At 47.3% G+C, this 19,285-nt stretch overlaps 1 protein-coding gene across 1 annotated transcript in view; it reads right to left on the reverse strand.

Moving 5' to 3' along the window:
- mapk8ip3 (mitogen-activated protein kinase 8 interacting protein 3) overlaps positions 1–19,285 on the reverse strand; it is a 212,030-nt gene that overhangs the window by 26,373 nt on the left and 166,372 nt on the right. Inside the window, 6 exon segments of the mRNA XM_072481763.1 lie at positions 499–647; positions 4,766–4,833; positions 6,948–7,028; positions 11,083–11,205; positions 13,277–13,460; positions 16,571–16,756. Coding sequence (XP_072337864.1) covers positions 499–647; positions 4,766–4,833; positions 6,948–7,028; positions 11,083–11,205; positions 13,277–13,460; positions 16,571–16,756 — 791 coding nt within the window.

Below are 19,285 nucleotides of genomic sequence, written 5' to 3' on the forward strand. Positions count from 1 at the left end.
TTTTAAAAATGGTATCTGTCCCTCTGTTCTGCCTGTTTTTCGACCATTAGCGCTTGTGCAGGTGGCCTTTTGGGTTACCGTGTGGTCCCCTGCCCCCACAACCACCCACCTCAACACCATCCCCGCAATGTTCTTCAACACATTCAACCATCCAGTCACTGACTTTGAGACGCAGGCTTGAGAAAAAGGAGTTGTGTTCCTCGCCTGCTTTCCCCCAATGCTGCCTGCGACCTCCATGTTACATCAGTAATGATGGGTTACTCTGCCACGTCTTTAACCAACCCAAGTAACCACCCACTGACCAATTGATAAATCACCCCTCGGTGAATCGATTCAATGTTACTTGATTCCTATACCCATGCTGCAAATTGGCCCAAATGTCGAAATATGTCAGGAAAGGCTGGCTGGATTACGTCCACTGCTGGAGAAATAACGGCAGATATTTAGTAGCTGTGCGTGACACCATGTTTCCTGCCTTTAGCTCTACCCAACACATACCTCAATCTGCATTGTTTTAGGCTGAATGACGTGAATCTTGTTCTTGTAGCCGCACCAGACCTTGTCGTGCACAACAGCCATGCAACGGATGGAGTGGTTTGGGCGTTGCAGGTCCATGAGGTGGTAATTGCTCAGATCCCATTGGCCATCTACTCAGACAAAAGTACAATGGTTTCATTACTGTTAGTGACAAGTGTATCAGTCTACCCCCAATTCCTTCTGGAGTAACACATCACAATGTTATTGTTTTTATTATGCACACCGACAGATTCAATGGACACAATGCGATTTCTTATGTTTTCTCAGTTAAAAAAAGATCAATTCAGCAAAATATTTTGATAGGAACACCGTATAAAGATTCTATCAGGAACAGGCTACTTGTTCACTTCCCACACATTGATTTCCGATGGCGGCTATGAAGGAGTAGGTCGCACATTTGGTGGCTCCCGCTCGGGTCGGAACTTTGGACCTTTTTCCCCTGAAGTTTTGTCGGATCTGAAGCGGAAAATTGATGTTGGATGCAACGGTGACGAGGAATCCTACATCAGTGCATGGAGAAGCGGGCCAGGAGTGCTCGCAAAGGAAGAAATAGGCGAACGGAGAAGGCTTGGGCTGAAGCTGCAGTGGGAGACAGCATGGCGGACGACCGGAGTTCTGGCTCGACAACCCAGTGGCCGACGGAGCAGTTGATGCAGTTTATACAGGAGGACTGAGCCATGCAGAAACAGGAATGCTTGGACCCGATTAAGGAGTCGATTGCGCGACTGGATGCTCAAGATCGGGCGATCCAGAAAGTGGAGAAGGCACTGACTGAGCAGGAGGAACACCTAGCTGCAGTGGAGTTGGAGGTGGGGATGCTGAGAGACCAACAGAAAAGGCTCCAGGAGAAGATGGAGGATCTAGAAAACAGGTCCCTCCGGCAGAACCTGAGAATCGTGGGTCTCCCGGAGGGATCGGAAGGAATGGGCGCAGGTATGTTTGAGAAGCTACTGGGGGAGGGGATGTTCACCCGACCCTTGGAGGTGGACAGGGCGCACAAAGCGCTAGCGAGGAGGCCGCGTGTAGGTGACCCTCCGAGAGCAATGGTGGTGAGATTCCACAGGTACCTGGCCCAGGAGTGCATTCCACTTCCCACATGTTAAGCTTTGATTAATTGACTAGTCCTCATAAGTAGCAAGTGGTTGAAGATTCACAGCCCTCCCAGCACACTCCTGCCATAGCTCTCCTGGAGGTGAAGCAGAGGATCCAGAAAGATCTGCCTTCAGATATGCCACATCCCGTCCTTCTCGATTAGTTTCTACACTGGGTCAACTCTGAAATGGGTCATGGTCAAGGGGAGCTGACCTGACAAAAAACAACCCCGGCAAGAGGCGGAACGCAGGGGCTTATGGGGGTCCAGGGCTAAACACAAGTCTGGAGCTCTGAAAGTTTTGCAAATTACCCCTTTTTCCTTATGACGTGGGCCAGTAGGTCACATGTAGTTTCCGGAGGAGTCCACAACCTCCACTCAGCTCATGGGAAGCCTCTCCTGAACCCTCCCCAATCAAGCAGAAGTGTAGATAATGGAACATGTGCCTCCAGGAAAGAAAGGAACCAGCCTCCCATACCAGGGGCGGTGGCAGCTTAATCTCAGTACTTACACTCGAGCCCAGAACGTGTCATTTCTGCCCTGGAATATTTCCAACCGACAACATTTTCAAACGTTTAAGATTGACTTTCACAAGATGATGCTGCTGATAGCTAGCCACAGAATCCCCACCGTGCAGGAGGAAGCCATTTGGCCCATTGAGTCTGCACCAACCCTCCGAAAGAGCACCCCACCGAGGCCCACTCCCCCTGCCCTATCCCCGTAAAACCACATCTTTGGACACCAAGGGGCAATTTATCACGGCCAATCCATCTAACTGGCACATCTTTAGACTGTGGGAGGAAACCGGAGCACCCGGAGGAAACCCACGCAGACACGGGGAGAACGTGCAGACTCCACACAGTCACCCAAGGCCAGAATCAAAGGGTCCCTGGCACTGCAAGGCAGCAGTGCTAACCACGGTGAGTGAGACAGCCGTGCTAGACACTGAGACAGCCGTGCTAGACAGAGACACAGCAGTGCTAGCCACTGTCCCGCCCAGAGAATGGTTTAAATCCATCGACCTCTGGGTTATGGGCCCAGCGCGCCTCCGCTGCGCCACTCTGCTATTAATTGTAAGGTTGGGTGGGATTAGAGAGGGAGTTAAGAATATTAAAAGCGAGATGTTGCATCGTCCAGAGCCAGTGGAGATGGCAAGGAAAGGGGAGACAGAGGAACCGGGCTTGTTGCGAGTTAGGACACAGGCAGCAGAGCTTTGGGCACCCTCATGTCTGTGGAGACCAGGCAGGAGTGCATCCCCGTACCAGTCTCCCCGAACAGGCCCCGGAATGTGGCGACGAGGGGCTTTTCACAGTAACTTCATTTGAAGCCTACTTGTGACAATAAGCGATTTTCATTTCATTTCATTAGGATGGGTCAAGTCTACAGGTAACGATGGCAGCGATGAGGGTTTCAGCAGAGGATGAACTCAAGACAGGAGCAGACTTACGGAGGGGGGAATAGAAGGCTGTAGTGAAGGAATGGATGAGAGGTGGGAAGCTCATCTCAGAGTCCAATGTCACACCAAGGTTGCAATCTGAATCTCAGAACATTGCCAGGGAGAGAGGTGGAATTGGTAACTAGGGAAGTGAGTTTGGAGCAGGGACCAGAAACGTCTTCCCAATATTTAATTTAATCCTCTATTCCAGTACTGAACGTTGCATTGGAATTGGAAGCCTAATAATTTAACAGAAGTGGAGGAGTCAAAAGAGACTCCTTTTGAAGGGCGAACTAGTTCAACAATGTTTCCACTTTCCCAGATAGGTACATAAATTCACAGTATTCCAAGGAAGTATTCCGGTGGCACGGTAGCACAGTGGTTAGCACTGTTGCTTCACAGCTCCAGGGACCCGGGTTCGATTCCTGGCCTGGGTCACTGTCTGTGCGGAGTCTGCACCTTCTCCCCGTGTCTGCGTGGGTTTCTTCCGAGCGCTCCGGTTTCCTCCCACAGTCCAAAGATGCGCAGCTTGGGTGGTTTGGCCGTGATAAATTGCCCTTAGGTGTCCAAAAAAGGTTGGGTGGGGTTATCGGGTTATGGGGATGGGGTGGAGGTGTGGGCTTGGGCGGGGTGCTCTTTCCATGGGCCGGTGCGGACCCGTTGGGCCGAGTGGCCTCCTTCTGCACTGTAATGATCTAAGTGAGCAAAGAATCCTCCAGTTTAGTTCGGCCATTGTTCTCTCCTGTACTCTCACATTCTCATCCTTGTCTTCAGAAGGCCCCCTCCCTCCCCCCACTACATTAGACTCAACCTTGACCTGCAAAATCAATTTGTTAAACAGCAAAACACAGCAGTAACGTAATGATTGTGAAGCACAGCTAAGCTGTTTCTGTGTTAGAAAATAACTTGCAACAGTTGTGCCTTCAGCAGTATCGCCACCGTATTTTTTCATTGCCTCCAGAATCCAATATCCATTTCCCCTCAAAGGCTACAGACACCCTGATTTGAGGAGGATAGTTAAATACCTTTTAAAACGTGATTGGGACAAAATTAATTTAATAAATTTGTACTGTCACATTAGAAAATGCCATACTCGTATTTGAACCGATCCCACGCTTGGCTCCTCCCTCAGGCACCAGTTTCAATCAGGTCCGGTGCCTCCAGACTCCACTAATTGCCGCAAAAGCTCAGTTTACATGAAACAGGCCAGTTTTAAAGTCCTTTATGAACCACAACAGAATTAAAGGTGCAAATACCATAATAAATCGGGAGGCACAAGATTCGCCACTTTCTACCCATTCACTCTGAAAGGAAGTACAACTTCATTCAGCTCTTTGCAGCTTGATTTCCATGGAAAAACTCACTTCTCTGGCATGTCTGGCACATTAAGCTCTTGCAGGGAGCACTAAAGATGGAAATGTACCCACCCCGCACAGAGCAGGGATCGTACTGTGCAATACCATTAAGAAATTCTTCGCACATTTGGATAAAATTCCCGCGTTCACCGTTTGTATGGTCATTAACCCCATTTGAAATGAATAACAAAAGCAAGTTTAAGAATTCCATCAAACACACAAACCACTTCCTCCTAAGGAACTTACAGATAACTTATATTCTGAGGAAAAGTACTGCATTAGACAGAAGAGGATGAGGAATTTTACAACTACCTGTTCAGCAACTGCATGATTTATAAATGTACTAACCTTCAGCTCTGTGGAATATCGCCAAAGTTCCGTCGTTTAGTGCCACCAAAACACGCCCTTTGACGTGTCTGCGAACATACAAGGGAAGATCATTATTTTTTTTAAAATAAGCTTTTTATTGAGGTATTTTCTTTGGCACTTTAACAGCAACAAAATTAACAATATAAATAACAAGAGAAATATATACATAGTGCAAATTCCGCCACCCTCTCCCGCAGGTCTTGCCATTACTTACCCCCCTAACCTACACTAGCCTAGCCCCCCCCCCCTTTCTGCTGACGATTAGTTCTCTGCGAGGAAGTCGACGAATGGTTGCCACCTCCGGGCGAACCCCAGCTGAGACCCTCTCATGGCGAACTTAATTTTCTCCAGGCAGAGGAAGCCTGCCATGTCTGAAAGCCAGGTCTCCGATTTCGGGGGCTTTGTGTCCCCCCACGCCAGCAATATACGCCTCCGGGCTACCAGGGAAGCAAAGGCCAGAACATCTGCCTCCTTCTCCTCCTGGATTCCCGGGTCCTGCTATACCCCCAAAATCGCCACCTCCGGACTCATTGCCACCTCGTATTTAATTCATGGTGTCGGCAAACCCCTGCCAAAATCCCCTCGGTTTTGGACATGCCCAGAACATGTGGACATGGTTCGCTGGCCCCCCACGCACACTTCGCACATCTCTCCTCCACCGCAAAGAATCTGCTCATCCGGGCCACCAGGAAGATCATTGTTTTTAATCTGTGCAATAAAGGCCATGATCAATATATGAGAATAGGAGCTCACTGCCGCACAATAATCCCAGAATAATTACATGTTAGTCAACCTCCCCATCCCATCGCCTCACCCAAGGGTTAGATGCAGGTTGCTGGATTGGATCACGTGTAGCATCATGCTTTGATCTGAAGCTGGGTTTTGGAGCCAGCAGCCCGGGAGCACTGGCTCGAAGTTTTAAATAATTGTTAATTTGTAGAAGAAATTCCCCACCTTAAAAGCATCTCGAAGGATGTACATTTTCAGTTGATGAGGTGACTGATCTGGGGACAAAGCCTTACGGAGCTACATTCGGCAACTACTGGATTCTAGAACTAGAAGCCTTATTGCTGCTCATCGGATTCTCTTGGGTGATTTGCACAATTACTATCCTGCACCCGAACCTGGGTGAGCAGGGGGAAGTGTGGCTCACTAAAGTAATGGAACATTTTCTGTAAAGTGTTTGAGATCATGAGTTACGACAGTGAAGAATAGAAATATCCAATTTTTTTTTTGTGGAAGCTGGTGGTGTCAGAGGTCAGTTATATACTGACAACACAAGAAGAAATACACACCAATAAGCAGCATTTCATTTTCATCTAGAAATAGCTATGCCATTAAATAAAGCTTCACTCTAGTGATGCGCTGCAATTGGTGGGGACAGACAAATCAAAGGTCCACATGCTCCCCACTGAACCAGTTCCACGGTCCACATGCTCCCCATTGAACCAGTTCCACGGTCCACATGCTCCCCATTGAACCAGTTCCAAGGTCCACACGCACCCCGTTGAACCAGTTCCAAGGTCCACATGCTCCCCATTGATCCAGTTCCAAGGTCCACATGCACCCCGTTGAACCAGTTCAAAGGTGCACATGCTCCCCACTGAACCAGTTCCACGGTCCACATGCTCCCCATTGAACCAGTTCCACGGTCCACATGCTCCCCATTGAACCAGTTCCAAGGTCCACATGCACCCCGTTGAACCAGTTCCAAGGTCCACATGCTCCCATTGAACCAGTTCAAAGGTCCACATGCTCCCCACTGAACCAGTTCCAAGGTCCACATGCTCCCCATTGATCCAGTTCCAAGGTCCACATGCTCCCCGTTGAACCAGTTCAAAGGTCTCATGCTCCCCATTGAACCAGTTCAAAGGTCTCATTCTCCCATTGAACCACTTCAAAGGTCTACATGGTCCTGTTGAACCAGTTCAAAGGTCTACATGCCCCCACCTCCCCCTTTGAACCAGTTCTCATCCTTAGCCCCATACATTAAGTTCACAGCCTAAAGAGAAACAAATGATTTTATCATCTAGCTCTCCCTCCCCACCCAATAAATGCGGTCCAGGCAATGCTAGCACTGCCAGATGTGGATGTGAGGAAGAATAGAGGAGAAAATAATCAATCCAGATCATTGCCTAAACCACCCTACGTAGCAACTTACACAATGCTGAGAACAGCATCCTTCAGTTTGATCGTGTGCAGGCATTTCTTCCAGTCGGACACTGCAGAGTGTACATAAAGGCTAGCGGGGAAGTAATACACACAGATTAGATCTCCGAAATTAATGTATATCAAAACAAAACTCCACACTGAAAGCGGAGCAATATTTAGAGCACAGTTAGACAACAGCTTGGATTTAGGTTGATGATAAATCATTGAGCACAAGTTCACACCAAACACGTCTTGCTCTGTTTGACCCAGCAATTAAACTGTAAAAGATGAATTAAAGGCCAGTGTACAGGAACACGATGTAGATTTTAAACTTCTTGGTTTATAATTGAACGTCAAAGTGTGAGGATATTGATTTAGCACTACTGGGATCTCGACTCAGGTTTGATCAGGTGACAACAGTCTCCGCTTTCCAATGGGGAAACAGGTGGTGTAATGATCTGGAAGATTGACCTTTTACCTCTAGAGTGGCTTCCAATCGGTCCCAAAAACAATAAAGATAACATCTGGGGAGCTCTGAATCAGCCGGCTGTGGGTTCGAATCCCACTCCAGAAACAAGCACAGAACCTTTCATAGAATTACAGTGCAGAAGGAGGCCATTCGGCCCATCGAGCCTGCACCGGCTCTTAGAAAGAGCACCCTACCGAGGCCCACACTACCCTATCCCCATAACCTAGTAACCCCACTCAATCAACCCTAAGGGCAATTTTGGACACCAAGGGCAATTTATCATGGCCAATCCACCTAACTAGTCTTTGGATTGTGGGAGGAAACCGGAGCACCCGGAGGAAACCCACGCACACACGGGGAGAACGTGCAGACTCCGCACAGACAGTGACCCAGCCGGGAATGGAACCTGGGACCCTGGAGCTGTGAAGCAATTATGCTAACCACTATGCTACCGTGCTGCCCTAGGCTGACGCCTTCAGTGCTGTGCTGAGGGACTGCCGCACTGTCAGAGGTGCTGGCTTTCAGATGAGATGCAAGATCAAAGCCCCATTTGGCCTCTCAGATCGATGTGAATAATCCAACGGCACTCTGAAGAAGAGCGAGGGAGTCATAGAATCATAGAATTTACAGTGCAGAAGGAGGCCATTCGGCCCATCGAGTCTGCACTGGCTCTTAGAAAGAGCACCCTACCCAAGCCCACACCTCCACCCTATCCCCATAACCCAGTAACCCCACCCAACACTAAGGGCAATTTTGGACACTATGGGCAATTTAGCATGGCCAATCCACCTAACCCGCACATCTTTGGACTGTGGGAGGAAACCAGAGCACCCGGAGGAAACCCACGCACACACGGGAAGAACGTGCAGACTCCGCACAGACAGTGACCCAAGCCGGGAATCGAACCTGGGACCCTGGAGCTGTGAAGCAATTGTGCTAACCACAATGCTACCGTGCTGCCCGGTGTCCTGCCGAATATTTATCCCTCAATCAACAGCACAAAAAAGATCATCTGGTCATCATCTCACTGCTGTTTGCGGGAGCTCACTGTGCATAATTCGACTGCCATGCTTCCCATCATACAACAGTGAAAGCACTTTGTGTATAGAAGGTTCACTTGGTTAATCCCAGGGATGGAGGGATTTTCTTATGAGGAAGGATTGCTTAGGTTGAGCATGTACTCACTGGAGTTCACAACAATGAGGGGCGACCTTATTGAGACGTATTGGATTCTCAGGGGGCGTGACAGGGTAGATGCTGAGAGGATGTTTCTCTTTGTGGGAGAGTCTAGGACCAGAGGGCGTAATCTCAGAGAAAGGGGTCACCCTTTTAAGAAAGAGAGGAGGTGGAATTTCTTCTCTCAGAGGGTAGTGAATCTGTGGAATTCTTTACCGCAGAGAGCTGTAGAGACTGGGTCATTAAGCATGTTCAAGGCTGAGAGAGACAGATTTTCAATCAGTGAGGGAATCAATGGTTATGGGGATCAGGGGGGAAAGTGGATATGAGGATCATCACACATCAGACCAGTCATGATCTCATCGAGTGGCGGAGCAGACTCGATGGGCTGAATGGCCCTTATTATTTTTTGCTCCTACGTCTTAAGGCCTGATGGTCTTATAAAGCTTTTTGGCCTGTCCTGAGCCCATGGAAGGCATTATATAAATGCAAGATCTTTTTCCCACCCACATGCTATGACTGGAAAATAACCTGCAAAAGTGTTCTGTCTCCTCCTGGACCCAGTGGCAGAGGGCCCATTTGGGGGCAGGCTTTATAAAAAAAAAAGCATTCAAATCTTCCAACAAAGTCCCCATGAATTGCCTGGTTCAGATGCTGGACGCAAGGATTAACATGCATCCAATATTCTGGCAGTGGATTTTTTTTTGTATGTGAGGAATCGTGTTGCCCCTCAGACAGGTGGAATTGAAGACGTCAATCAGTTGGTCCAGGGTTATTGGGTCATCTTAATAATTTAAACTACTCCCATCCTTCCCACGCCTCCCGCCAATAGGGATTCAGGACAGAATAGTCTCTGGAGAAGGAGAGGGTAGAGTCTCGGATATTTACAAGGTGCTCATGAAGGGGGAAGAGTCCCAGACGGAGGAGCTGAAACTCAAATGGGAGGAGGAACTCGGCGGGGTGATGGAGGATGGGGTATGGGCGGAAGCCCTGAAGTCGGGTAAACTCAACCGCAACGTGTGCCAGGCTCGACCTGATTCAGTTTAAGGTCGTTCACTGGGCTCACTTGACAGTGGCTCGGATGAGCAAATTCTTTGGGGTAGAGGACAAGTGCACTAGATGTGCGGGAGGACCAGCGAACCACATCCACATGTTTTGGGCATGCCCTAAGCTTAGTGGGTACTGGGAGGGATTTGCGGATGTCATGTCCCGGGTGTTGAGAACAAGGGTGGTGATGAGTCCAGAGGTGGCAATTTTCGGGGTTTCGGAGGACCCGGGAGTCCAGGGGGAGAAAGAGGCTGATCTTCTGGCCTTTGCTTCCCTGATAGCCCGGCGGCGAATACTGCTGGCATGGAGGGGCTCAAAACCCCCGAAGACCGAACTATGGCTTTCGGACATGTCAAGTTTTCTGGGTATGGAAAAAAATCAAGTTCGCCTTGAGGGGATCTGTATTGGGGTTCGCCCGAAGGTGGCAACCATTCATCGACTTCTTCGCGGGAGAGTGAGCGTCAGCGGGGGGGGGGGGGGGGGGGATTAGGGTAGAGTAGGAGGGATAAACAGGCGGGGAGTGTAGGTGGGAGAGGAGCGGGTATGTGCATTGTGGTTTGGTTGAAATGTTGGTTCTGTTGATGTTTGCATATTTCTGTAATCTGTAACTTTACAATGCCAAAAAAACCTCAATAAAATTGTTTGTTAAAAAAAATAATAATTTAAACTACATCGATTTGATTCCCTGATGTTATTAACATCAACCCACTGCCCCAAAAGCTAAAGAACCTAGCCAATGAACAGCAGAGCCGACACATCAGATGAAATATCGCCCCTCCACTGTAAAACATGGACAGAGTGGGCATGAACAGAATATTTCAAATCACTGCAATGTCCATCTTTAAACATTAAGCATCACTCCTACAGAAAGAGTGGTGGAATACTCATGCCTAGTAGAGAATCCTTTTAAGGCAATAACAACAATAGATGGATTTAAATCTGCCAACAAAAATAAACAATTCTACACTGAAGGAACTCGACTTAAAGATAAACTAGAGGAAGCCTTAACTTCCTGTTATATTGTGATGCGATTGGCGAGGCAGTGTTGAAACACAAAAGGGGTTTATTGAACTAAGGCGAACAATATACCCTGGACACCTCAACTAATACACAGGCCTTGTTCCCACGATCCCTGGGCTAACACCGACCAAGCCCCAAGGGCCAGAACCGCGGCTAAATTCCTGATAGCGCAAGATGTGCTGGGTCCCCAAAGGCTCTAGGCCCGTGATGTGGCCCGCCAAGTATTGCTCCTTAAGTGAACCACCCCACCACACTTCCCAATACAACTCTCAATATTGCTTAGCCCTATCCACAACTGCACTATCTCCACTTATTTTGGTGACTATTCTCAAGCTTGAGTGATATTGCCCAAGTGATTGAAGGGATTTTCAGCTCTTTAAATCCTCCTCAACGGGACAATTGATCTGAGCACTGTCTGAGAATCCTGACTTACCAGCCATTTTGTGCCCCAAGCCACATTGTTGGGGCAGCACTTGTGATTGATCCATTGGTGCAAATGTTTGCCTCCTGTACTGGTTGGCCTGCGTTCTGTTCCTCCTTGACTTGTCCATTTTCCCTAAAAGGAAAAGACAGCAGTTCCCACATGACACATTTAGGTTCCACCGAGACAAAGACACAAATGTACAAGGGCTGTTAAAGGGGAGAGGTGCGTGTGCAGTCATTTCTGTCTTCGACACATGGTTCAATGATGTGAATCAGCCTGCTGGACAGAACCCAGATTTAGAATTGAAATGTGCGCAAGTGATACGAGATAAGAGTTTAATTAGCAAGCAACTGCACTGACACAACGGTACAAGCATCTCATTCCTGGCTGCATATTCAGAGTTGCTGTTTGTCTCTCCGCCTAATTAGACAGGAGGTGTTTTTTAGTCTGTCTCCATGTCAGATATTTTCCTTGTAAAAAACAATTCATAATGATCCTGAAGTGATATGCTGTACTATTTTACATGTCTGATTCCTCAAAGCGCATTGTAGCTACTAACCCTGACAACCTTTCAGTAGATGTCATACATTCAGTAATGAATAAAAAGCTATGAGGTTTATATATCAGCTGGCAGAATGCACAGCTAGATGGCATGCTACAGCATGCATAAACAGTCTTTAAATTCATCACGTGTATGTGTACACCCTGATTATATAGGGTAATAAAAACGGACTTCAATTGTGGGACTGAAAACAGGCCGAGAAGATACACATAGGCCAGGAACAAAAACTGTCTCACGAAACCCTGGCTGATATCGATACTGACTATCTGCAACAGCACCCACGTCAAGGCATAAACCTGGTTATTGCTATATAGACTTTGTGATTACCCAATCCATAGACTAAATATGTAACAAATTTCTAGACAGGTGATCAACTTTGAAGCAGGACGAAGAACAGACAAAAGAAGCCATCAGACTCCTTAATGAGCTGATGGCTGGTCAGACAAGGGGAGTTTAAGAGGACAATGGGTCTTGATTGAACCACCATGGATAAACAGGAGTATCCTGTCTTTCTCATTAACAAGTTGGGGTCTGGCTCGGACAATGGCCAGTGGTGGGCGTATACATATGACTATCCAAGCTTCCCAGTATAAACAAAGCAGCATCGAACAGATCTTGAGCGATTACCTGGGAGTTCCTCGGGCACAACCATCGCAAGAGGGACCCTGGGTTTCAAACCCAGAGAAGACATCAACATTGAGTGATCGTAGCCTGCCAGCCTCCTTCACTAAGTGTGGGTAAAACCCAAAGCTCAGCTGGAAGTCTGAGTCAGATTTTCTTGAGACATTAGAATTGTGAATAAAATTGCATTAAACTGTGAACCTGTTTTGTCCTTTGTTCATCTCGCAAATTAAGGGCACCGGAGTAAAACTTTTGAGTAAGTACACTGGGCGAACGTATCAGAGGTTTTAAAGGTACAATACAATACAAATTAAAAATCAGGCAGATTCGAGAAAGGGTGTGAGAGCTCTGCCTCCAGATTGCTGCTCTTTGGCAGTGAAGACAAAATCCAGCCCAGTTTATATTGTTCATACTTGTGAGTGTGCAGAACACAAGATCCTGACCGTACCGACTTATGCTGTCAATAGGTGTACATCTCTGAAATCAGGAATATCAGAAAGCATGCGCTGCTCCTAGCTTTTTTTAAATATTTGTATTACAGAAAAGGTGTTTTCAGTATTACAAAATAACATCACAATAGTCATCAAATATATACAGATATAGTACAAAAATAACACATTTCAACCACTCTCTTTGTGCAGTAAACCTTCCAAGAACATCACAAAATAATTTTTAACAAATCCACGGGGTAATTTTCATTCTGCATGGTCATCCAAAATGAGCGATATTGGTGTAGCCACCCACTGTATGTATAGATAAAAATTGGGAGTTGTATAACAGGCTGCTTAACCAATATCACTCATTTTCAGAGGCCACAACACAGAACCACAGTGTCCCTTACCACAGCCCAGTATGATAATCTTTCCATTTCATCGATCCCCTTTACCGTGGTACTAACATCATAACTACACAATCTTTTCCCCGACAAATTACTGTTCAGACTATGTCACTGTTACCCATTTACCACCGATTCCCTTAACCGTACAATATGTCGGTCATATCCATGTCCATTTCCTTTACCTGAGCTGAGGTCTATCTTCTGTCTGCGCTGGGTCAGTGAACACGTGCTCTGTGTAGGCACTAGGCCGTGCCAACGCTGGTTCCGCATCACTTGCACCATTTTCCGTTGCCTCTGTCGCTTCAGTTGCCTCTTCAGCTGATTGTGGTTGGTTAACTTTCCCATCTTTAACAGTAGCCACATCACCTACATGGGCAGCACAGACACTGCTAGAAATTTATCGTTATGATGAGAAGCTCAGAAACTACATTGCATTAATCAATACTGAAAATATTCCTTCGTCTATTTAATAATGCAATCATTCAATAATATTACAAATGTATTTCACAATAAACCACCATCATTGTTCAATATTTATGTCATATTGAAACTCAATAGGTATCTATAATTATCAAATAACTTGTGTTATCCATTTCCAGGTATGTCACTGGTCCTTGCTAACTACAACTTAATTGGCCACAAACTGAACTGGACTAGCCGTATAAATACTGTGGCTACACGAGGTCAGAGGCTAGGAATCCTGCGGAGAGTAACTCACCTCACAACTCCCCAAAGCCTGTCCACCATCTACAAAGCACAAGTAAGGAATGTCCACTTGCCTGGATGAGTCCAGCTCCAACAACACTCAAGAAGCTCGACACCGTCCAGGTCAAAGCAGCCCACTTGATTGGCACCCCATCCACTAACATTCACTCCCTCCACCAGCAACACATTGGCAGTTGTGTGTACCATGTACAAGATGCGCTGCAGGAACTCACCAAGGTTCCTTAGGCAGCACCATCCAAACCCACGACCGCTACCATCTAGAAGGACAAGGCAAGCAGACAAGGGAACACCACTATTTGGAAGTTCCCCTCCAAGCCACACATCATCCTGATTTGGAAATATATCGGCCGTTCCTTCACTGTCGCTGGGTCAAAACCCTGGATCTCCCTCCCTAATGGCACTGTGGGTGTACCTAACCACATGGACAACACAGACTGCAACAGTTCAAGGAGGCAGCTTCTCATGGGCAATTTGGGATGGGCAATAAATAATGGCCTAGCCAGCGATGTCCACGTCCCACGAGTGAATTTTTCTAAAGTATATTATCAATCGCAAGGTTACCAGGGACCAATTCTGTGATACTATTTCTCCCAACCTGAGAGTTCTCATAGTTGCAATGCCTCTCCTTACCCTTCACAAACGCCCAAGCCCCATCGGCAGCTATGGGTACAGCTTCCATCTCCTCCGTGTCCTTGCACCTCTCATTCCTTCACAACCCAACCACCGGAGCTCCTCCCGGACTAGGAAACAACTTTTCTCTGTGGAGCCAAAAGGAATGGGGGGGTTTCCAAGAGGAATTGGAGGGGGGGGGCTCCTTGGGCGTCCCACAGGGACATTACGGGGTTCTGCTGTGCCACACAAACTTCCTACTTTTCGACCTCAGGAACTTCTCCCCACATCATCCCCCTCCCCTCTCCAGCCCTATACAGCGCCATAACTGTGCCAGACAGAGTCTGTTGTTTGGTTGTCTGGAGCCAGCCTGTTTCAGACTGGCAGGTTGCTGACAAAATGTCAATGAAGCCTGGTTACTGAAATCAGCGTCCCTGAAAAAAATACAGAATGTCATAGACAGCCCATAGTCCCTGACTTCTTTACATTTCCACGACAACAGTGAGGAGAGCACAGAGTGCATCAGTGCACATCAACACACATCGGGACTCGCAGGCTGCATTAACACACTGCTAAAATATCGCACTCGACCAGACAACGCACTGTTCACATCTGTGTAAATATCGTAGAGAGGTTCTGGCACAGACCACTGCTCAACTGGAGAGCTAATTGGAATATTGAACGCAAAGGTCAACATTTGCAGTTTGTAGCACCATCCATTTTCTGGCAGTTAATTTTAATGATCAGGAAATGGAAACTGCTCTGATTGCGGAGCACTGACTGCCATACTGGGATCAGTGTATCACAAAATCTACGCTGTAAAGTCAACAGGCTGTGCTCATGGATTGGTCATTTCGATTTACTCAAAGTCCTTGGCTTGGCTAGAGGCTAGCAGCATCAAGTGTACTTGCCTTCGGAGTTCCATTTCTCAAACGTTGAGGGTTTTCACAGAGGACCACAATACCGACGCCCTTCACTCACGTCACAAAGCTACCTCTAGAATTTGTTTCTGAGGCATACCGACTATCTGGCTGCAGACCAGGCCAGTGGAAGGAAGATATAATTTCTCTCTGATTAACTGACAGTCCATAACGGTTATGAGAATGGGAACTCTCTCAGTCTCCTCCCCCAACTGTGATGGGTTTGTACACAGTTACTCTGCTGACCCGTCTACCATGAGGATCTCTCAGACCATCTCTCAGAGTCTGTACTCGTTATGGGGAAGTCCCCCCGGTTCATTGTCAGAATCCATTTGGAAACATGCTCTCCGTTGACCATTTTGAGATGACTACAGGAGTTTTTGCTTCCACTCTTGGAGGCATGTTGCGAATACATTCCAGAGACGGTCATAATTATGAGCAAGTGTCTTCCTTGGCTTGCCAGTGTTTCAAGAAAACTCCCAGGTTCATGATCCACTCTCCAAAACCTTAGATGAAGATGAGCAGCCTCGCAGCTCATTCCCTCCCAGAGGCTGCCCTCGGCGCTCCCAGGGGCTGCCCTCGGCACCTCCCAGGGACTGCCCTTGTTGCCTCCTAGAACTACCCTCTCATCTGATATTCAAAAAGAGCAGGAAGCACAATGGCGACATTATTACTGCTTCACCTGCTAAATTGCAGATGGGCTTTGCACTCGTAATTTGGCACATGGGCTTGATCAAGTCATCAGGAAAAGCTACCAAACAAGAACAGAAGAAGGAAGGTTGAAGGGAAGTCCTTTGCATGTCTACCTGGTGATGGCTTAAGAATATCAATGCCACAGGAATAATTTGGACATCACTGGCACCCAGAGAAGGGGATGCTGGGCCTTCTCCCTTGAACCGCTAAAGTAGAGTGACTACAACAGAGTGGCTTGCTAGGTCACTTCAGAGAGCAGGTCCGGGAGAGGGAGGCGCATGTAGGTCAGACCAGACCAGTGAACCAGTCTGGCTTTAGTCGGACGATCTGGCAGCTGTCGTGGTCACTTTCACTGATGCCAGTTCATTTCCAGACCCCTTTCTTCAAAAAAATAAAAAATACAAACTGATTTCAAATTCTCAAACAACATTGGACCAAACAAAATCACCTTGAAGACGGGAATAAAACTTAAAACTGTTTTGAAAATAAAAGTAGAAATAAAGATATTTGAATGGTGTTGTTACCCACTTTGTCCTTTGTCAGATGTTGGGGTGTCACTTCTAGATGTGCTGTGGCTCCGAGGAACATTGCACCGTGTCGCACATCCTACTAGTGTAATTCCTGCTAGTACCCCTTCTGTTCCACTGGAATCATCTGGATTCAAGTCTCCCTCTAAAAATATTTCTCCGGCGGGATAATCACTCTCGCTCGCAGCTGATGCAAAGAAAAAAGGAAAATTCTCATCTTGCTGTATTGATGACAAGGTTATAGAGAAGCGATTAGGCAGCATCCAAATAGTCACATGGTTCTGGAGACTTTCAAAGGATTGACTTGGGTTTTCTCCCTCCAGTTAGAACTTTCAACTTGGAAGTAGGAATGGCAAAATATTTCAGAAAGGCGAAACACGGGACTTCAAAAGAAAAGAATTGTTCCGAACATGGGCCGGGATTTCCGATCTCGTTTGTGATGGGGAACGCCGCATGCGGGTCAAAAAACTTGGGAGAAGCAGCCAACGGTCCGCTGACTTTCGGCGGGAATGTCCAGTCGCTGCCCAACCCTAATTACCCTTGAACTGAAGGTCACGCACTAGGCCATTTGGCCTCATTGCTGTGGGTTTGGAGTCACGTGTGGGCCAGATCTCCTTCCCTAAAGGGCATTAGTGGACCAGATGGTTTTTTTTTACATCAATCAATTATGTTTTCATGCTCACCATTACGGAGACCAGCTTTATATTCCAGATTCTATTAATTGAGTTTAAATTCCAATAGCTGCCATGGTGGGATTCGAACCCATGTCCCAAAAGCGTTGGCCTCTGAATTAATGTTTTTATATATTTAAAGTTTAAAGTTTTCCATAATAAACAAAAACATACAAAACAATTAACCAAAATTACACGATAGAAGAGACTAACAAGCAAAAGCACATATTAACTTTTACCCCAAAACTAAACTAAACCACCCCCCCCCCCCCCCCACAAAAAAAGCTGACGGTGACTTGCTCCTTAAAAAATTTAATGAATGGCTGCTACTTTAGGTAGAACCTCTTCACTGACCCCAATGGTGTATTTAACCGTCTCCAAACGTAAAAAAGACTTGAGGTCGCCCAACCAAGCTGAGGCAATGGGCGGACTAGGGAGACCCCCACCCAAACAGAACGCGTCTCCGGGCTATCAACGTGGCGAAGGCGAGGACATCCACCTTCACCCCCAACTGAAGCACCAGCGAGTCTGACACCCCAAACGTGGTCACCAGCGGACATGGATCCAAATCAACATTGCGGTGTCTCCAACATGGTGTTGAAGAAAGAGGCCCAGAAGCTTACCAACTCGGGACAAGACCAGAAGATGAGCATCGTTAGCCGGCCCCCAGGAGCAGCACTCACACTTGTCCTCCCCTCCAGAGAAAAATCCACTCATCCTCACTTGAGTCAGATGCAGTCTATGCACCACCTTGAATTGGATCAAACTTAGCCGAGCACATGAAGACGTGTGATTGACCCTGCGAGGGGCCTCACTCCACACCCCACCATCCAGAATGGGACACAATTCACCCCCTCCATTTCATCCTCACCTCACTCCACAGAGCTGATTCCACTGAGAGGATATGGCCATATATGCCCAAAATAGCCTCTCATCAGACTCGGTCAAAGACAAAATCCTCTTCAATAGGGAAGAAGATGGCGTCAAGGGAAAGGAGGGGGAAGCTTTGCACAAAAAATCATCAATCTGAAAGCACTGGAAAAGACTGGAATCAGGCACTTGGAATGTCTCTGCCAATTCCTTAAAACTGGCAAACCTCCCCTCCAAAAACAGGTCCCCAAACCCTTCCTCTCCCCTGACTTAAGCATAGAGTCCAAACCCGCTGGCAGAAAAAGGTGGCTGTTGCAGATGGGGGCTAGCGGAGACAGGGAACAGAGCTTAAAATGCTGCCTGAACTGCTTCCAAATTCTCAGGGTGGTGACCACCATTGGATTCAGGGAAAATCTAACCAGAGAGAAAGGCTATTGCACCAAGCCGAGAAACAGTTCAGGAACACACTTCCACTTGTCCCATATGGAATCAGGATCGCTGAACCACAGCAATATAGAATCACCACAGTGCAGAAGGGGGGGCCATTCGGCCCATCAAGTCCGCACCGACCCTCTGAAAGAACACCCCACCTAGGCCCATGACCCCACCCTATTCCCGTAACCCAGTAACCCCACCTAACCCTTTAGACAGTAAGGGGACATTTAGCACGGCCAATCCACCTAACCTGCACATCTTTGGACTGTGGGAGGAAACCGGAGCATCCGGACGAAACCCCACGCAGACACGGGGAGAACGTGCAGACTCCGCACAGAGAGTGACCCAAGCCGGGAATCGAACCTGGGACTCTGGCGAATGAGGCAGCGGTGCTAACCACTGTGCCACCGTGAATACTGGCTGCCCAATAGTAAAACAATAAATTGAGTAAAGCCAAGATTTGGAGCAAAACTTCACAGGCCCTTCAAGTCTTACCATCCAAATAAAGGAGGATATTAATTGGTTGATTTTAACAAAAAAAAAGGACTGGGGAAGAAAAATGGGGAGACATTGAAAAAGAAATAAAAATCTCGGGAGTACGTTCATTTTAATAGTCTGAACCCTGTCCTTGGTCCACCAAGGACTATTAAAATGAAGTCACGTGTCTGACTTGACACTATCGACCAAATGAATGTGATTTAATTTATGAAGCAAGGCCCTATTATGGGCTACCCAGAGTC

The sequence above is a fragment of the Scyliorhinus torazame genome, chromosome 17 (assembly GCF_047496885.1).
Source record: "Scyliorhinus torazame isolate Kashiwa2021f chromosome 17, sScyTor2.1, whole genome shotgun sequence".
Lineage (NCBI taxonomy): Eukaryota > Metazoa > Chordata > Chondrichthyes > Carcharhiniformes > Scyliorhinidae > Scyliorhinus > Scyliorhinus torazame.